Below are 20939 nucleotides of genomic sequence, written 5' to 3'. Positions count from 1 at the left end.
AGTGGACAGCTGATGGTGGTGATCATGAAGCTTCGGATAAAGTTACTACCAAACCTCGTAGGTTGACAAGGAAACGTACTGCTCCAGAGTGGTACGGTAATCCTGTCTTGGAGGTCATGTTGCTGGACAACAATGAACCTACGAGCTATGAAGAAGCGATGGTGGGCCTAGATTCCGACAAATGGCTGGAGGCCATGAAATCCGAGAGAGGATCAATGTACGAAAACAAAGTGTGGACTTCGGAAGAACTACTTGATGGTCATAAGGCTGTTAGGTACAGATGGATCTTTAAAAGGAAAACGGACGATGATGGTAAATGTCACCATTAAGAATGCTCGACTGGTCGCAAAGATGTTTCCTTCAAGTTCAAAGAGTTGGCTATGATAAGACTTTCTCACTCGTAGTGATGATAAAGTCTGTTGGAATTATGTTAGCAGTTGCTACATTATTTATTATGAAATCTTGCAGATGGATGTCAAAACATTGTTTCCTCGACGGTTTCCTTGAGGAAAGGTTGTTTGTGATACAACCAGAAGGTTTTGTCAATCCTAAGGATGCTAACAAGTATGCAAGCTCTAGCGATCCTTCTATGGACTGGAGCAAGCATCTCGGAGTTGGAATATACGCTTTGATAAGATGATCAAAGTTTTTGGGTTTATACATAGTTTATGAGAAACTTGTATTTTCAAGAAAGTGAGTGGGAGCACTATAGAATTTTTGATAAGTATATGTGGTTGACATATTGTTAATCGGAAATAATGTAGAATTTCTAGAAAGCATAAAGTGTTGTTTGAAAGGAGTTTTTCAAAGGAAAACCTGGATTGAGCAACTTGAACATTGAGCATCAAGATCTATAGAGATAGATCAAAACGCTTAATAGAACTTTCAAATGAATACATACCGTGACAAGATTTTGAAGGAGTTCAAATAGATCAGCCAAAGAAGGAATTCTTGAATGTATTGAAAGGTGTGAATTTGAGTAAGACCCAAAACTCGACCAGAGCAGAAGAAAGAGAAAGGATGAAGGTCGTCCCATATGCCTTAGTTGTAGGCTCTATAATATGCTATGTTGAGTACCGCACCTGATGTGTGCCTTGCCATGAATCTGTCAAGGGGTACAAAAGTGATCCGGGAATGGATTACTGGACAACGGTCAAAAGTTATCCTTAGTAACTAGTGGAGTAAGGAATTTTTCTCGACTATGGAGGTGATAAAAGAGTTCGTCGTAAAGGGTTCCATCGATGCAAGCTTTGACACTAATTCAGATAACTGTGAGTAGTAAACCGGATTCGTTTAGTGGAGCAGTCATTTGGAATAGTTCCAACTGGCGTGTGGTAGCAGCATCTACAGGATGACATAGAGATTTGTAAAGCAAACACGAATCTAAAAGATTCAGGCCTGTTGACTACAAACCTCTCTCACAAGCAAGATGTGATCAAACCCCATGGATGTTAGATTCATTACAATCACATAGTGATGTGAACTAGATTATTGACTCTAGTGCAAGTGGGAGACAGTTGGAAATATTCCCTAGAGGCAATAATAAATTGGTTATTATTATATTTCCTTGTTCATGATAATCGTTTAGTATCAATGCTATAATCATATTGATTGGGAACTCAAATACATGTGTGGATACATAGACAACACACTATCCCTAGTGAGCCTCTAGTTGACTAGCTCGTTGATCAAAGATGGTCAAGGTTTCCTGGCCATAGAAAAGTGTTGTCCCTTGATAACGGCATCACATCACTAGGAGAATGATGTGATGGACAAGACCTAAACTATGAACGTAGCATATGATCGTCTCAGTTTATTGCTACTGTTTTCAACATGTCAATGTATCTGTTCCTATGACCATGAGATCATGCAACTCATGGACACCAGAGGAATACCTTGTGTGTATCAAACATTGCAACGTAACTGGGTGACTATAAAGGTGCTCTACAGGTGTTTCCGAAGGTGTGTGTTGCGTTGCGTGGATCAAGACTGGGATTTGTCACTCCGTGTGACGGAGAGGTATCTCAAGGCCCATTCGGTAATACAACATCACAATAAGCCTTGCAAGAAATGTGACTAAGGAGTTAGTCACGGGATCTTGTATTACGGAACGAGGAAAAGAGAATTGCCAGTAACAAGATTGAACTAGGCATAGAGATACCGACGATCGAATCTCGGGCAAGTAACATACCGAAGGACAAAGGGAACAACATACGGGATTAACTGAATCCTTGACATAGAGGTTCAACCGATAAAGATCTTCTTAGAATATGTAGGAGCCAATATGGGCATCTAGGTCCTCTATTGGTTATTGACCGGAGAGTGTCTGAGGTCATGTTTGTATAGTTCTCGAATCCGAGGGTCTGCACACTTAAGGTTCGGTGACGTTTCGGTATAGTTGAATTATTGATGTTGGTAACCGAAGATTGTTTGGAGTCCCGGATGAGACCCCGGACGTCACGAGGGTTTCCGGAATGGTCCGAATACGAAGATTGATATATAGGAAGTATCCATTTGGCTTCCGGAAGGTTTTCGGGCATTACCGGTAAAGTACCGGGAGTGACGAATGGGTTCTGGAGTTCTACCGGGAGGGGTCACCCACCAGGGAGAGAACCAAAGAGGTCCAAGGGTGGGGCCAAGGTCTTGTTTGATCTAATGAACCTCCTTCCAGAGGTCATGCGCTTCATGAAGGGTAGTAGTAACCGATGTCAGTCTGGTCGATTTTTCTTTTTCTTTTTGCTTGAGATCCTCATTCTTCGTGATGGCTACCTTAAGCTCATGCTGAACTTTTCTGACCCGAGCTTCAGACTTCTCGTTGATGGCCTTCGCATGTACGGCCGCTGCCACTGTTTGTCGGCCTCCTGCTTGGCTCGGTTCAGTTCGGCCTTGAGTCGATCAACGTCGGCACCCACAACTATGATAATCAGTTGACAAAGCACTCATTTAGAGGCGAAGTTATACATAAATTCATATAAATGCTAAGGCTCACACACTCACTTTGAGCATCATCAAAACGCTTGTTGATGCGATCTAGCTCCTCTTCGGAAACTCTTAGTTTCCAATTCATTTCCTCCAACTCCACAGAATTGGGGGCTGCGGGTGACACAAAGGCCTGCAAAAGAACATATTGTGTTCATTTTTTAAATATCCTTTTTGACAGGATGTGTTCTGGTTAACCCACCAGAGCCTTGGGGTTGCACGCATTGTTTTACAAATAATCCTAACGCATGCACGAGCCTTTCAAACTCACACAGGGCTTGGGGGCTACTCGGCATAATAAAACTTCTAGACAACGCATAGTTATAAACCAGAAAGTATACAGATTACCTTGATGCCCGCTAACAGTGCGTCGAAAGCTCCTTTCAGACCGTTATCAACGGGCTGAATACTTTGCAAAACCGCACTCGGATGCGTACGACATTCTTCGGGAATGGAGGGGTCATTTAGACCTTCCTTCCTTAGCTCTGGCCATCCAGTTCGGACTGGCTCCGTCGTTGGTGGCTCCAGGTGCATCGTATTAGTCTCCCTTAGCAGAGAGATCACTACCATTGGCACCGGAGACGGGGGATTCTCCCAAGTAGTCTTCGGAGGAGATCCAGAGGGTCCGGGCCCTCCCTCCTTCATCGCCAGGGGGAGCTCATCCTCCTAGTCCTTTGTGGCCGAGGTATTGGCCTCGGCCATAGTATCGTCACCCCCGACCGTGGTATCCGGCTCAGGATGGGCCTCCTTGGATGTTGTTTCTCCGGTCCCTTCGGCCATAGGGGGAGGTGAGTAGGGCGATCTGGTCCCGCTTTCAACCAGGTTAGCTCGCAGGGAATCCCCCTCCGAAATCTGATTGGTGGGAAGATCGCGCTGCGGGCTGTAATACAAAGAATGAGCCTAATTAGAACCACGGTAATTAGATAGAAGGTGTATCCGGATTTTTCGTACATACCTTTTGGCTTGGGGCTTCACCCTGAGGATCCTTCGAGGGACCGGTGCTTCATCCTAGACTCCTCGTGTGAGTTTGAAATATCATCGAATAGGGCCATAGGGGGCCTACACGGCTTCTTCGAAGCAACGGGAGCTTGGTCTCCCTCAGCGTCTTCGGACACCGCTCTTTTTTTTAACACTCTAGTTGTTAACTCCTCTTATTGAACACTCTACTTGTAACTTTCTCTAATCTTCTAGTTGAACACTCTACTTGTTAACTCCTGTGTGTTGAAAATACAACACATGCATCATCAACCTGATATTCAACAAACACATGTGGAATTTGAAGCTCCTTTTCACATCTATCTCGAGTGTTGATCTTTCATGTCTCAACACACTCGATCTTTCCCCTTCATAGTATTGATTGTAATGCACTTCTTTTTCTCATGTATCTCCACCATATCCTCCACCTTTGTCATCCATCAATTAATTCCATGTCTACTAACCTTTACCATCTTCCTTTACATAATACATGGAATCATTAATCCCATTGCGCTCTGTGTCAATTAGAGATAAAGGTTCAAATATGTGATATATGACTACCCTAATGTCCTTTTCAAGTTATCACGGTCATGAAAACAAAACCTAACATCCCATATCTCATCACACAAGGTACCGAGAGAAAGAAAAAATAGAAATTACAGACAATATACCCAATGTTAGAAACCTTATCCTCCAAATCATCAACCCAAATCGACAATGGATTTAGTCATTGACGGTGACAGGCCCGAGACAACCCGGGCCCCTGCCTGGAGCGTGAAGCTCCATTCCTTCGTTGCATGTAGTAATCACTGCATCAGATTGACCTTCCATACCTTGGCCAGCACCGCCACCACCATTGGTAGATTATGATTAGACTCAACAATTTTGTTGTGCCTAGTGCGTAATAATGAAAATATACACAATCTCTTACTGGACATCTCTCTATCTGGCCACATACATATACATTTTTCTTTTTGATAAATGGCGCTTTTATTAACTTATAGTCACATCAAGGGCATACAAGCATAACGAGTTCATACCTGACCTATGTATACTTAGGATGCACACAACTAACATCACGCATACACGTCAAGAGGAGGCAAAATACATAGCCAATTTGACCAATAAGATGCCTACGAGGGGGAGGACCGACCTGCGTACATCCGTTCTTCTACATATGGAATGCATTCATTCTGCCCCATAGACATATATCCGTACGCCCGTAAATTCCATGAACAAACACATGAAGTCTGGTCTTCGGCATGCATGCATGGTGCACATATCTACATGGATCCTTTGTGCACATAATCCGTCTGCTTGCTCTGTAAATTTATATTTCATATGTGATACCAACCTTAAGGAGTTGCCCGCGTGGAATGGACAACATCTTCTCCCCTTTCCGAGAGTTCTTCCGTAGGAAATCGAAGATGTAGTTGACGGCAATCTTCTTAAGGAGGTTGGAGTGAGGCTTGGCCACCACTTCAGTCTCCCCAAGTATGTACACCACACCATTATCCACCTCCCGTTGGATCAACTTTTGGTCCTCTTCAATTCTCAACATCTCCTCTAGGTTCATCTTGGCCGTCTAGTTCATGTGAAAACAAGTAGTAACAATCAGATTCAGCCAATGCAGTACAGCATATATGAGAAATGCAGCTCAATGGAGTATTGTTTTGTAGTCAGTGTGTAGCTAGATTGCTCACCTGAAATTGCGGCAGCCGGTTGCTCATACCAACTTGATGCATTGTGAGCTCAGAGAAGGATTGGATGGGTGTAAGCATCTCCTCGGCATGGATGCCATGCCCATGCCCCGAGGGCTTCTTCTCCCACCTAAAGCTGTCGATCCGAATGCTAGGGTAGCTCGTCCTGAGCGGCTCGGCCGTGCAGTAGAGGCTGAGGTCCCGGACATAGTACTGGAGGTACTCGACGAGGGTGGCCACGAAGTCACCGGCCATCTCGAGGGTGTCCCGGTAGCCGTAGCGAGCGACGCAGCGGAACACCATGCTCTCCTTGGGCTCCACCTGCCGGAAGAGGAAGCGCTCCTGGACGTCGACGTGCGGGATGGGCAGGTGCTTGACGGAGATGAAGACGATGACGGAGTGGACGGTGGGGATCTTCTCGATGAGGTGGGGGAAGATGGGCGGGATGCCCTGCACCAGCTCCGTGTAGAAGAGGCCGAGGCCCGGGACCCGCTTGAGGTCATGGCGCTCGAGGAGGTGCCTCACCTCGTCGGGCGACACCGTGTGCTGGAGCTCGTACTTGTAGCGCTTCACGTGCACGTAGTGCCACACGATCATGATCACCATGAGCACCGCCGACATGGCCAGCGGGAAGTAGGGGCCCTGGGTGAACTTGTACAGCACCGCCGACAGGTAGACGGTCTCCGTGGACATGAAGACGGCGAAGAAGGCGGCGATCCACCAGATGTTCACCTTCCACACCAGGAGCATCACGATCGTCATCAGGAGCGTCGTGATCACCATCACAAGAGCCACGCAGATCTCTGTTCAAGCACGCGCCATGTCCATTAGGCCACTAGAGACTAGAGATAAGCATGCACTTGGTAACACATGAACAAATATTTTAAATGGCACACTATAACATCTAGAAGAGGTCTATTTAAAATTATATTCTCTGTTCAAGCATGTGTTGGATGCGTTTTTTACCATGTGCCTTGGCGATGAAACCGGTTGTCCTGAAGCTTAGGGTGACGATACAGGAAGCCACGCAAAGGAAGAAGTTGACTTCAGGGATGTACAGTTGGCCCGAGTAACGCCGTGACGTGTGCAGTATCTTCACCCTCGGGAAGCAGCTAAGCGTTTGCAGATGTGACATGGTCGCGAAGGCGCACGAGACCATGGCTTGGCTCCCGATGACCGAAGCCAGAAGCGCGAGAACGAACGTCGGCCAGAACAAAGTGCCTGGAATCACACATGACATGTTATTTAGTTTCTGATGCATAGCTTACAGAACAGTATAGACTAGTGAGGTATCTTGTCGATCACATACTTGGAATGGAATTGAAGAAAGCGTTGGATATTTGCATATCCAGGTGCTTCCTGAGGTAAGCTGCTTGCCCGATATAAGTGAGCAGGACGGATGGGAGTAAGCCAAAGCTAAAGCTCAGCTGAAACAGGGAAAAAAATGTTCAGTTCAGTCTTCGTATATATTCATTGAAAATGCTAGAATTTCCTACATACACTTCACCGTGCACACCTGTACAGGCCGGGTCACTATAAAAAAACTCTGCTCATGTTGAAATGTTGACTGTCATCTTTGAGATATAAACAACACAGTGTAGGGTATACCGAGTCATAATAGCTCTTCTACCATGCCAAACTAAAATAGATGGCATTCTACAAATGTGCAGTCAAATGTCTCTAGTTTTTCCTATCGCCGTATAAGGTAAATGTGATTTCCAGTAAGATACTTTCTTTTCTCATATAAGTTGTTCGTAATTCTGCGAGTTTGCATATTTGGATAAAAACAGTAGCCAAAGTTCCATCTGGTAGAAGACTGAGTCCATGTCGAAATCCACATGGAACGGTGGGAGTATCTGCAGAACTTTGGCAGTCAAAGGAAATCTTCCTATTCATCTTTTTTACAGTTATAAGAAGGGAACTTCAAACTTTGAAGTGGTCAAGGAATCTTTCTGTCTAAATATTTATCATTATCCCTCGACATTGTATGCTGTATAGTGTAGGGGCCTCCCTGACAGTTTTCCTAAAAAAAATAGCATAGTGTGTAACTGTGGCAGTCAAAGAGGATGTTCATTTATACCTGAATGGACTTTATGCTGAAGTATCCTAGATCAGCAAAGAGGGCTTCCGTGCCTGTCATCAACATTGTATAATCAAGTTCAGTAAATGCTCCCCACAGAAAGAGAGTTCAGTGCGTGCAAATTGTGCTTTCATAAAGATTTTTTGCTAATAGTACAGCACCGCCTGAAACTGACCAGTGTAGAATATTGTGAATCCAGTACCATATATGCTACCATCAGAATGATAGTGGCGTTTCTTTTTACCTGTAAAGCAAAGAAGGATTTCACCGAGCGAAACCCATCCCTTCTTCTTGTTCCTCCGGAAATAGTCGAAGATGTACTTGGGGTTGAATGCCCTCAGGGTGCCGATATCGTACTTGATCAGGTTATAAAGCCCGATACCGGCGATGAGGAGAAGCCACACGACGACGAGCGGAGCGAACGTGTAACCGATCTTGTCGGTCCCGAGGTGTTGCACCGCGAAGAACAGTATCAGAATACCCACTGTGATCCAGACTATTTGATCTGTTCAGAGTGCCCAAATCATATATGAGGAATCAAATGCTGAAAGAAAAAAATGTAGTCTGTAGAAATGTCGGTGAAAGTCGGTCAAAGTCGTTTCTTTTCCCAGACCTTTGGGGATTCATTTGCTTGTTTTGTACACTAGCAAGGGGGTCAGCAACAGGCTGGTGCTCAAAGTCCTATGTCAAACTTGATCGTGATCTGTTTTTTTAATTTCTTGACAGCTTGGTCTAGATCTGGGTTATTAATAACATGAAGACTAGTTTGCTACTAGTACTAGCTAAAACGTGGAGAGGAATTAAATAGCTAGTTGAAACGGTCAGAAATTGCAGCTAGTTGGTTTAAACTGAACTGTCCTAGTTTGCCGTTTTGCTCAAGGGAAACGTGACCTGAGATACGGAGTAGTACGTGTCACATGTAATCAGTCTCCATACAGGCCAGGCCATGGCTGACACTAGCCATGAGCTGGACACATTTTCCGTTTGACTTCCCAGCTAATAACACTTACTGTACATAAATGGATTAAAACATGAGGTGCTCTCGGTACTACTATTTCTTTGTACCTGTTGTCAGGTGAGGCGCTCTCAGTTTCAGGCCGTTGACTGCCGATAGTACTGAAACATATACGCAAGAAAATTCATTAGAAAAACGTGCAAGGTTATTAGGGCCCCTATCGTTCTGATTGATAGGAGAGAGAGAGAGAGAGAGAGGAGTACCGGAGATGGGAGGGGTTAGCATGCAGTCGCTGATGGCGAGCGCCGTGGCGAAGATGGTGAGGAAGAAGAGCGTGAGCTTTGCCGGCTTGCTCGTCTCCAGCAGGTTCTTCATCCACTGCGCCCTCCTCCCCGTCGCCGACAGATATCGGTGGGTAGAAACGAGGTCGTCCTCCGCCTGCTGGTTCGGGATCAGCGCCACCCTCGCGTACCGCGAGATCAGCGAGTAGAGGGCGAACGTTCCCCCTGAACAATCGAGTTCATGGCATCATGAAGACAATTAGCAGCGTGCGTGCGTGCGTGTTCAGACTTCAGACTGATACGATGGTCTCAGATGGGTGACACATTGATTGACTGATTGATTGATTGATTGATCTGTGCGTAAGACATGATCGTTGGCATGCACGCACCATCGCCGTCGTCGTTGGCGTAGAGCGCGATGAAGATGATCTTGACCATGGCGAAGAGGAGGAAGCTGTAGATGATGAGGGAGAGGACGCCCAGCACGTCGTCCTCGTGCCCGACGCCGTACTTGAAGGTGTTGGAGAAGACGTAGAGCGGCGACGTCCCGAGGTCGGCGTAGAGGATGCCCACGCACTGGAATCCCAGCCGCAGCGTCCTCACCCAGTTGTCCTGTAGGTACGTAGTAACGTAGGAGTAACATTTACAGTAAGTATAAAGCTTGGACTTTAGATCAAAGATATTAAAGATTCTTCTATGCATGCATATGCAGGTGCATATACTACACTAAACAACAACTTGACACCCGAGCAGAGACCAACTTGATAGGTAGGAGTAACATTTACAGTATCAAGCTTGGACTTGGATCGATCCACATGTCAATTCTTCTACTACCTAGTAATAGAAGCTAGAGTATGCACATGCAGGTGCAGGTTGTGTATAATATAATAATATAAAGAACAACAACTTGATTAGTCTGCCCGAATAGTCTAAGTGGTGGAAAACAACGGACGGCAACTCTGAGAAATCTCCTTGCTCCCTTTACAACGTCCAACAGTAGTAGGAACGCGCTATATGCTTCATCTCCACGTACCACACGATGCTCGGTGACACGCCCGCTCGTTCCTCCTCCATCCAGCACCGGAGACGACAGTGTGATAGGAACATTTACAGTGTCATGCATATGCATACTGAGTCTGCATGCCCGGCCGAGTACGGAGTCCAAGTGGTGGAAAACAACGGTACGGTAGGTCTGACAAATCCCGTTACTTACTAGTTCAACAACGTCGAACAAATCCCGTTACTTACTAGTTCTACAACGTCGAACAGCGGTAGGATTGGGAACGTGCTGCCTATCTCTACGTAGCAATAGCACCATGCTCGATCGGTCACACGCTATCTTCTCCTCCTCCCAGCTGCTTCAGCTCCGGCGCGGAGGCAGGAACACGGTGGTGGTGCCGTTCATACGTCGTAGGTTCAGTTACGTACGTACGACATAACCGCGCGACAAGGAGGAGAGAATGCTAGCTTAATCTGACGGAGCAGCGTCAGCGGAGGGAGAAACCACAGCCCACAGTGGGTGCTGCCGCCATTCGCCGTCAGGTTAGGGAGGCGGAAGCCACGGCGCTAGGCGGACACGGTGACCATGGCACCATGCAGTCCGAGTGGCCATGGCGCGGCGATGAACATAGATACTACTGAGGTAGGATAACAACGCGCCAGCAAGTCCTACCAACGGCGTCGCCAAGCATGCATGCATGCATACCTGTCCATGGTGGCCGCCGTGGGCGGGCCTGGTGGCGTCGCGGTAGAGCGAGTCCTGCCGCGGCACGTCCGCCGGCGGCACCTCGACGTCGCCGCCGCTGTGCGGCACGATCTCCAGGCTGCTCCTCGCGCTGCCCATCGCCATCGATCTCTCCTCCACAGCACAGCCGCTCCTCCGCTCGACGTCCTACGCGCCGCTACTTATAACGGCCTTTATCTGCTGCTTTTTGCTCTGATCTGCTTACGTCCCGGCGGAGCTCATCCCGTTCCGAGCTGCTTATAACGCCCTTTATAAGCGCAGGCAGCCGCGCCGGGAGAGGTTGGGTTGGGTTGTGGGCTACTCGACTGACTTCTCGTTACTGACCACTTGATAGTTGTTACCGATCGACTTGTCTCGTTAATTCGCTGGCTGCTTTTGCTTGCTTGCTTGCTTGCTGCAACAGTTTACCAGTGGATCCATCACGCACGTCGGTCCATCGTCAATCTTGACTTGCTCAACGACTCATTAATTTTGGACGGAAAGTCGCCAATGGCGTTGTACCGGCCGACGCGCGCGACGTGGCGCTATAAAAATAGCGGGAATAGTAGCTCCTCTCGATCTAGACTGGAATCACGCGTGCGGCGTGCCCTTGCGCTCCCGTTGGATCAGAAAATCTGCTGTTCACATGTGTTATACGTACATTTTATTTTACTAGTAATAATCAGGAGCGTGGATGAGGGTCCGAAACTGAATTTCGTCATGCCTTCCGTTTCGAGGAGACGAAAACGATGGTCCTGCGTGTACCATGGGCTGCTAGCTTGCTAAAAGCCGCCGCTTATGTTTGTGGCAAGTCAAAATAAAACTGTTTGCGACCTGTGGCTTGGTAGGACTTCGAAATGTGACAATTGACGTATGTGCTTATGTTTTTCTGTGGTTTGTTAAAGGTTTGTAAAAGAAAAAGTCGAAAAAATAAAATTGACTTCAAACAAAACTTATATACTTTGACCAACCAAGATGACAAACTAACAACAAAGGTAAGAAATGGCAAAAAAAAACATGTTTGAACGGCTTACAGCCTAACGTGTTGTAGCCAAAGAAAAAAGAAATAGGACAAACTGAAAACTACACCACCAGAAGGGAGGGGAAGATAAATAAAGCAGATACTGACACTACTAGAAAAAACGCAATCTCTAGATATAGATTGACTTATCACACATTTAACCTGAAAAAAGGTCAGTAACTTCAATTTCATCTTACCTTCCGTTTAAAGAAAAAAAATATTATCTTTTGTGTACCATGGATTAAGCCGCCACTTACATATGTGAAAGTCAATCTATATCTAGAAATGTTCCAGACACTGTTGCGACTTGTGGCTTGATACGACCTTTAACGGTGATAAGATTTTACGTGAAAACAATATCATTAGATTCACATTGAAATATATTTTCATATGATGCATGCTTGGTATTGTAGATGCTCATATATTTTTTTCGATAATTTTAATCAAAATTGATCAAATTGGACTTAACTTATATGTACTTTAAATTTCACAGAGAGAAAAAAATATAGTCCAGTTAGAGGCGTGGCATAAGTGTTAACCACATACCGGTGGGATAGTACGTGCCGGGACATATAAATGAAATGAAGCGCTGACACAGAACAATAAATTGACAGAAAATGACATGATGCAAAAATTCCAAGTCTTGTGTGCGAACAGAGACGAGTCCTTCCTGCGGCGCGGACCTAGAGAAAAAGAGGTCTAGTAAGCAAGTCGATGTACTGGTGGATAGACAAAATATGAACCTCAGAATGGTATTTAGGGGAGTAACTTGTGCATGCCTAAATTTGAGTTATTGATGGTTATAAGAAGAATCACTCTTTAAAGTGCTAACCACGTGCTGCTGGGAAGACTCTAGATTTGTAGTGCGTACAGGGACATATAAAGGAAACGCACAAAACGAAGAAAAGTGGCAGAAAATGACATGATGCAAGAATTTCAAGTCTCATGCATGAATAGAGACAAGTTCTTCCTGCGGCACGGACCTAGAAAAAAACAGGTCTATTAAGCAAGTCGGTCTACTGATGGATAGACAAAATATGAATCTCAAAATGGTATTTCGGTCCGCGCCGCTTACTAGACCTTTTGTATCATCACCTCCTACAGCTTTTTTGGTGTTTCAAGTCTTAATAGGATACCGAACGATGCTTCATTAAAATTGTAAAATACTAAAGGCATGCTCGACGTTTTTTCTAGCACTCTTTTGTTTTTTAGAAAAATCTTTTCCTTCTCTCTCCAATAAGGCCAGAGATTATCTTTACAATAATAGTCCACTCAGGATAGATACCGCCACACAGGTAGTATCATTTGTCGTAGTTGTGGCCGTTGATAGTAATATTCACCGGTGGGTTGTTGCCTTCCGCAAGCCGCAAACACTGGCGAGCGTTGAAGCACGTTGATATCATTTTGTGATCCGGCCATGTCGGAAAAAAAGTGTCAGATCTAGAAATCTTGTAAGGTCATGACCTCAAGTATGACAGTGCAAGCCCTTACATGACCCTTATATTGCCTTTGCCAAGCGGTATGACAGTTCTTCCACTTCCAGTGCATGCAGTCTATGCTGTCAAAGATTCCTCGGAAGTCGGAAGCCCCTGCTCGCATTCATCGCCAACAAGCGGGTTGTATCTTGAGGAGTCAGCTCTTTCAAGTACTCAGGACCAAACACATCAATCACAGCCTTGCAAAACCTGTACATGGACTCTAGGCATGTAGACTCGCTCATACGGACGTACTCATCAATGAGATCACCGTGCACTCCGTATGCAAGCATCAAGATGGCTGCAGTGCATTTCTGATAAGATGAGACGCAAATATTTCCAAGGGCGTCCTCTTTGCACTAGAAATAGTTATCGTATTCGACCACCCCCTCTTTAATATGGTTGAAAACATACATAGCCATACGAAAACGTTACCGGAATTTCTGATGTTTGAATAGCGGGTTGGTTGTGTCAAAGTAATCCATCCAAAGAAGGAAATGACTGCTCTCTCGGTTACGATTGAACGCCAGAAAGTGTCCCGGGATCGAACCACAGAACAACGGCCGTTGGCTATTAAGGTGGTGATGGACCAACACGGCAGCCAAGATCTCCTCCTCATCATCGGACGAGGAATCATCGGAATCGCAAAGGCAATTGTGGAAAAATAACTCGTCGACGGAGTCCATTTTGTACCTTGGCAAACTGTCGAACAGCTTGTGGGCGTCGTCGAAGGAGCTGACCGGCGAAGAGACGCGCAGCTCCCTTGGACCAGGTGGTTGGCCTCGAGAAGTCCCGGCGCCGAGACGGTGGTGGCGACAAGGTGGCGACATTGGGGGAAGGTGTGTCGGCACCGGCAAATGGACGTGCGCGGGTTTGCCGTTGATATGGGTGGGAGAAGATGACCAATATATGTGTCATCGACTAGCGAGCCACGGAGAGGAGTAGGCGGTCGTCGCGCACGTTCGTCTCAGGTCTGCGTCAACGCAAATCAGGTTTAAAAATGAACCAAAAATAGATCGACGGACGAACGAAAAACGGACACACGTTCGTTTGGGTCGACGCGTTGGATCAACTTTTTTGTTGGGCGTTGATTCAAACAGGCGTGCGCCGATGAAATGAATTACTCTAACCGCGTGCTGCTGGGAGGACTCTAGATATGTAGTGCGTACAGGGACATACGTATAAAGGAAACGCACAAAACGAAAAAATGACAGAAAATGACATGATGTCGATTTTCAAGTCTCGTGCACGAACAGAGAAGAGTTCTTCCTGCAGCGTGGACCCAGAGAAAATGAGGTCAAGTAAGCAAGTCGATCTGCTAGGTACAGAGACACGAACAGAGAAGTGACCCAGGGTGGACTCAGAATAGTACGCGGTATGAATATTGGGAAATACTTTGCATCATACGTCTGATGCTAGAAATTCATCAGACCAGTCGGCACACGTTGATACGTTTTCAATCTCACGGATGAGAAAAAGCCATCATGCCGTTTACAATCAATCCCGATTTTCTCGCCATTAAGCCCTTGGTCCATTAACCCCTTGGTCGTTGACCAATCCCGCACTAATCTCATTATCTCACCTTCCTTCACCCACCCGACCCCTCGCCCCCATCTCGCCTGCCCCCGACGCAACTCTCTGCGCCGAGATTGCCATGTCCCTCGCCGTCCCGGCTCTATCCGTAGGAACCAGTTATCCCCACTGCAGCTGTGATATTCAATTCGCGGTTGCCCCGTCCGATTTAGCGGCTGCGTCAGCCACAGTCCACGAAGACGCAACAGATTGCTCACGCCCTTCCTACTCGTGCTGGTCCACTCCACCAGTTCCTGGCACCGCTGCCTCTGCTCTATCGAACTACAGCGGCGTCTCGGTTGGCGAAGGATACCCCCAGGCAGCATAAGCAACAGTATCACATTATTTTCGTTTTCAGATATGAGTTGTGTTTAGTTAGTATGGTACTCATGCTTCTCACCGATGGAGCCTCCAGATTGTAGTACTAATCTTGCATTTATGATGATGTGTTTTGAGATACCATTGTATTCATGTTTCCCATCGGTGGAGTATTATTTTCTTGCTTCCCACCGATATATCTTCCATAACAGTAGTAACACACATGCTACTTTTGTCAACATAGTTTGGTTTCATCTTGTGAAAATTTGCTTAACTGCTGCACTTTTGTTTCTCAGATACGCTTACATAGTAGTGAAATTTTGCTTCGATCACTAAGAATGTATGCTTCTTTTATTGTACAACATTTTGGTTTTAACACATTCAAAATGTGTACAACTAGTGGGTGCTTCTATAACCATAAGTGTTGCTTCTTTTTAGTGAATTATTGCATTTAATCGATTTCGGACTATGCTTCGCTATTTCTCATCGACCTTTCCGTTGAATATATATATTGCTGCAGAAAGTTTTAACCATTGATCTTCGTTTTAACACATTCAAAATTGTTTGTATGATGTCTAGAGCACTACGACTGGAATGAGGCGCTGCTCTTCATTGGGTAGATTCCTGGTCGGTGACGAGCTTGCGGTGCATGTGGAACTCTTCCATAATTAGTCCATTAAGTGCATGATGTGATGCTGTCATGCGGGACTCAAAATAATGTTTTTCTGTGTTTTGTTCTTATTATCAAAATAGTTGTTACCAGAAAAAAATTATTTCTTGACGACAAGCTAGTAATTTTGCATATACAAATTTTTGTATTACCATTTACCAGTGTATGTATCAATTCTGTCCAACATCCGTTGTGATAACCAGGCTTCCTAACTAGTTATGCTCCCTTTATTTATCATACATGCTTCCATTTTATATACATTTTGTTTCACACAATGATAATAATTCTTTGTTTGTTTGTCACTTGTGCTTTTTCTGTCCAGATGTTTAGCTGCACACAGTCACACTCATGCTTCCTTCGTTTATGTGGACTGCTTCCATGCTTACTTAGAATTTTTTCCTTGTCATGCCATACTTATATAATATACTAAATATATTTCCATTTAGTTTTTTTCTACCATAGTTCTAGCATCCAATTTTTTTGGATTTATTTTTCTTATTTGTTCACCAATGTATTGTAAACATTCTATGCTTCATGAGTATTGTAATGCACATGTAATACCAATTGTTGGGTCCTACCTTTGATATGTATGCATCATGTTTAATAAATGCATGCTTCAATCTATTGTGTGCCACTCCTTCAGAGCCAAGATGCACCGACAATACAAGTCTATATGGAGGTCGCCTCGTCTATGCACTAAGGAGCATGGCAACAATTGGATCTACATCACAATGAAGACGACTGTTTGCTATATGAGGGGAAGTGGAAATATACGATATGAATTTAGGAAGGATTGTATTATTGGCCACTTGAAATAAACAAGAAGCTGTGGCGCGTCTGAAACATATTGTGTAAACGGCAAAAACTAACTTATGTTTGGTTATAAGCAAATCACTTTTGTGATGGAAAGACTTTTGTAATGGATGTAAGCAAAGTTTTCTCGTGTTCGAAACATAATAAAAATTTATGGGAGTCAATTTCATTCCATTTGGAAAAAAAGTCTGAGAAGCAAAAAAATTATATGTGGAAGCAAGGTTCTTGGACATTTTTTGTAAGATTGCAGTAGAAACAAATTGGGACGTTAGTGGAAGCAAATTTTGGTGTGTTGAGAACAAAATAAAGGCACATTCGATACAAGTTTTCGTGTTTTCATCAGAGTAATTTAAAAATTATTAGTATAAAAAATGAAATTAAATAAGAAAGTATGAAATATTACTATCACATCCTCACTTGATTGAACGATGGAAGGAGATGCAGATACAGCTTGGTTCTAAGAAGCAAGACTGGTACGAATTAACTCGCTAGGACAACGGAACAGTTAGAGGAATCATCGTATTTAAAGGAGTTACCAAATCTAGTAAACTACCTAATGTACCTTTCTACACAGGATCTAACGGCTCGTGTGCTACTAATCCAACAGCCACAGACTAGTCTGATGAAACGCTAGGGATCAGTAGTCTGATCCCCAGTGGTTCCCATGAATATTTGAGACACGGGTCTAGACGCACTCGATTTATCAAACAATTTTTTAAAAAATAGGAAAAGCCAAATATTCTGAACCTTTTGTAGAGAATCTAACATTATGTACATGTGTGTATATTTCGCGACAAAATGCATTATGTGAAAATCCTAGCAAGAAAGACAAAATCACATGTATGAAAAAAAAATGTTTCACTATTTTAAAACAAGGCTTCATCTCATTTTATATACTCCCTCCGTCCTAAAATTTTTGTTTTACATTTCTCTAGATATGAATATATCTAGTCACATTTTAGTATTTAGATACAATCATTTTTAAACAAAACTAAGACAAGAATTTTAGGACGAAGGGAGTATAAAGCAACATCCAAACAAAGCATGGAGCCGAATGATACAAAATGATGAGGCAGCTCGAGTACAACATCAATTTCAGGATAACCGGATCACACACTACGCTATCAAAGAAGAACTTAGTACAACGCCAAACTACGCCCTAACACACCTAAACTCCATGAAAACGCCCTCAAGAGGGGGGACGACACAAACTTCTCCGCTGCTGAGTCCAGCATGAACATAGATCACTCGGAGCCCTTGCATGGAGAGAACCACCTCGACGACGTCTTCGGGAAGAGAGCGGCACCCATGAGTGTCGCTGTCGTAGCCGCCAGAGCAGAGAGCTTTCACTCGATAACTCCTGTGTGCAATCACGAGGTCGTCACAACAAGCACGAGGAGACCAACTCTCCAGGTCCAAATCGGGGCGTCGTCACCGCCAATGGCAAAACGGACGCCCTAGCCACCCACCGCCACACCTCTTGTCGTCACACGACAAAGAGGGGTAGCCACCATCACCACCATGGAGCCCGTCGGAGAGCCACCCATGTGGACCTTCATCGAGAGACACCGTCTCGACATCCATGTTCAAGATACTACCAACGTTCCTCAACGGAGTGTCCCCACCATAGTAGAAAGAGTAAAAGGTGCCTCCTTTCACTTCTAACCCGGCATCAGTCCTAGAGCTTGGGTCAACGCCTTCAATGTAGGAGGCGTCCTAACATGCATCTCCTAGTCAGTCCCGATGGACCGAGAGGGACACATCCCCAAGACTGCCGACGGTCGTCGCTCACCAAGCTAACACAACGTCATACCCGTGGTCATCATGTTGAGCCGGAGGACCATGGAGCGGTGTCCCAACAACCACCAACACCCTACACCCGCCACACCAGCGAGAAGGAGGGTCGCCAACCCCACAAGCACCATCTGGACCACACCTAATCCTACTATCCTAAGCGAGAGATCCGGCCCACCCCAGGTCCAAAATGGTCCATCTAAGCACGAGCTCCCGATCTGAAGTCGTCATTGTCGCGTAAAGTGACGGTGCCGCATCCGGCACTAAGCCCACCCCACGCATCATCCTCTCGTCACTAGGATAAGGGGAACCACCACAATTCTCCTGTGCCATCAGCAGAGATCCGACAAACACCTCTGCACCATGCATCGTGCCACCCACTAGTCTGCAACCTTGCCGCTGCACCGCCAGGCACCAGCCAGAGCCACCGCCAGCACACGCAGCAGCCACACGACACCTCTGGACCCCGACTGGGTGGATCTGGGCAGAGCCCCAGTCGCCCACCGCCTTCCTAGGCCTAGGTTGCCGCTGAGATCAACCCTCCATGCTCGAGACAAGCAGTGCCCCCCCGGTCCCCCATCCCCCGCGTCGCCCTCCCTGGTGACTTGGGGGAAACCGTAGATTGGACGCCTCCACTCCCCCTCCCACCTTCCCCCGGCTAGCCGCCACCTGAGGAGCGGCCGGCAAAGCCTACGCCAGCTCCGGTGAAGGTGGCGGAGGGGCCCTTCCGTTTTTCCCACGGCGATGAACGACGATCGTAACTATAACGGTTCTAAGGTAGCGAAATTCCTTGTTGGGTAAGTTTCGACCCGCACGAAAGGCGTCTTGGATAAAATTCACATCACCACTGTTGAAAAAAAGATCATCTGCAAAGCACAGATGGTTGAGTCTGAGCCTCAACCATCCTTTGTGAAAAAACTACAGAGCGCGCGGCGCGGGCGGGCCATCGAGGGCGCGGCCAGTGCGCGGCGCTAGCGGGCCGATGTGGGCGCGGCGTGCGCGCGGCGAGGGCGCGGTGTGTGCTAGGCGGCCCGGTGACGACAAGGAGAGGAGCTGGGACGCGGCAGCCGCGTTGAGCTCACGCCGGAGGATGCGACGGTCCGAGGGGAGCGCGACGGGCACGGTGCCCTTGGACGCGACGGGTGCAATAAAGTGGCGTCGAGGTGTGTGGCGGGCACAACGAGATGTGCGGAGAGCCGGCGCCGGTGGACGCGGCTATAGCGGCGGGCGGGGCATGGCGCTCGGTATGGCGCGGCGAGATGCACGTCGGATGCGGGATGGTGCTCGGCAGGGTGTAGCAGGCACATATGGGCATGTCACGGGGGCGCGTTGCGACTAGCTTAGGCTGGCCGGTGCTGCTTGTTCGTGTGCCATGGGGAGGTTGGGCACTGCAGGTGCCCGAGCCAGATTTGGCATGTTCCAGTTTGTGGCCATAGTGCCTGGCGCAAGATGGCTTCAGGCGCCATGGACCATGGCTGCGTTGCGCGCCTGGTTCGGCTGCCTTTGCCGTGTGGTGGCCTGTAGCGGTGGTGTCGGGGATTGGTGGTGGTGTCTCTCCTTCAAGCGCGTCCACGTCCGGCTCTTGGAGGTGTGATGCCGTCTAGTTTGTCGGGTGCGGCAGGAGGCTCGGACAGACCAGTTCAAGCATGAGTGGTCCTGTGCTTGTGCGCGACAGCGCGAGCTGTGGAGTTTGGTTGGATCTCGCTTCCTGCACGCGGCGGTGCGGACCGGCTATGTTCGGCTCTCCTTCGACCTTTCATGTGCACTGCGGTGCGAAGGATCGCCCAGTTTTGTGCACGGAGGTAGAAGAGAGCCGAATCCGGCTTGGCTCGCCCATGTCCTGCAAGCTGTGGTGCGGACTAGTCAGGTTGGTGCATGATCGCCGAGTTTTCTGCGAGCGGCTTTGACCATGTCGTCTTTGGTAGTGTCTGCTTGGGCTTGTGCTGCTACTTGTCATTGGTGGCCTCGGATCCCTGGATTGCTGGTGGAAGGCCCGACTCCGGATGAAAATCGCGCATCGACTTGGTCGTTGTCGGCGGCAACGGCACCCACGGGTGTTGTATCCCTCCTTGGAGGTATCTTTGTGGAGTCATTCACCCTTCCTACCAATTAGCATGAGATCTCCAGGTGAAAACCTAAGATCATGCAGTGCCAGATCGGGTGACCATAATGTCTTCAACACTGTTTTCCTCCTTGGAGGTGTCACCTTGGAGATCCTGGCGATGGGTTCTGATGGTGTTCTCGATTGAGGGTAGAGTGTGGGTTTGTGGTGCTGCCGATGGGTTCTTTTTCTTTCTTTTCTTTTTACGCCGCATTTTGCGGTGCTTTGCTCCTCGAAGAGCTCTTGTAACACCTTCTTCTAATCAATGAATTTGGCAGTTCTACTACCTACATTCAAAAAAAAGGCACCGTTGATCTCATCTCTGTGCCACCCCGCCCTAGTCCAGCGCTGAGCCACCGCCCAGGATTGTTGGCCCGCGTCAAGCCCCCACATGTGGAGGAGAGATAGGTGCCAAGCTTTGCCAGGCGGCACAAATGACAGCAGCGAGGGGAGGAGAGGTAGGCATGAGTGTACTCGTCGGG

General features: G+C 46.8%; 1 protein-coding gene across 1 annotated transcript; it reads right to left on the bottom strand.

Moving 5' to 3' along the window:
* Positions 1-4925: 4925 nt before the first annotated feature.
* Positions 4926-10981, bottom strand: LOC123404756 (probable potassium transporter 16). Its single transcript, XM_045098700.1, has 10 exons — positions 10676-10981; positions 9360-9582; positions 8953-9195; positions 8800-8850; positions 7979-8239; positions 7735-7787; positions 6964-7081; positions 6621-6875; positions 5658-6457; positions 4926-5539 (listed from the first exon to the last, which is right to left on the bottom strand). Exons 1-10 carry the CDS (start codon positions 10817-10819, stop codon positions 5285-5287), a joined length of 2403 nt encoding a protein of 800 aa, XP_044954635.1. The 5' UTR covers positions 10820-10981; the 3' UTR covers positions 4926-5284.
* Between the last annotated feature and the right edge of the window lie 9958 nt (positions 10982-20939).

This window comes from Hordeum vulgare, chromosome 6H (genome assembly GCF_904849725.1).
Source record: "Hordeum vulgare subsp. vulgare chromosome 6H, MorexV3_pseudomolecules_assembly, whole genome shotgun sequence".
NCBI classification, from domain to species: domain Eukaryota; kingdom Viridiplantae; phylum Streptophyta; class Magnoliopsida; order Poales; family Poaceae; genus Hordeum; species Hordeum vulgare.
This window is presented reverse-complemented; position numbering and strand designations above follow the sequence as displayed.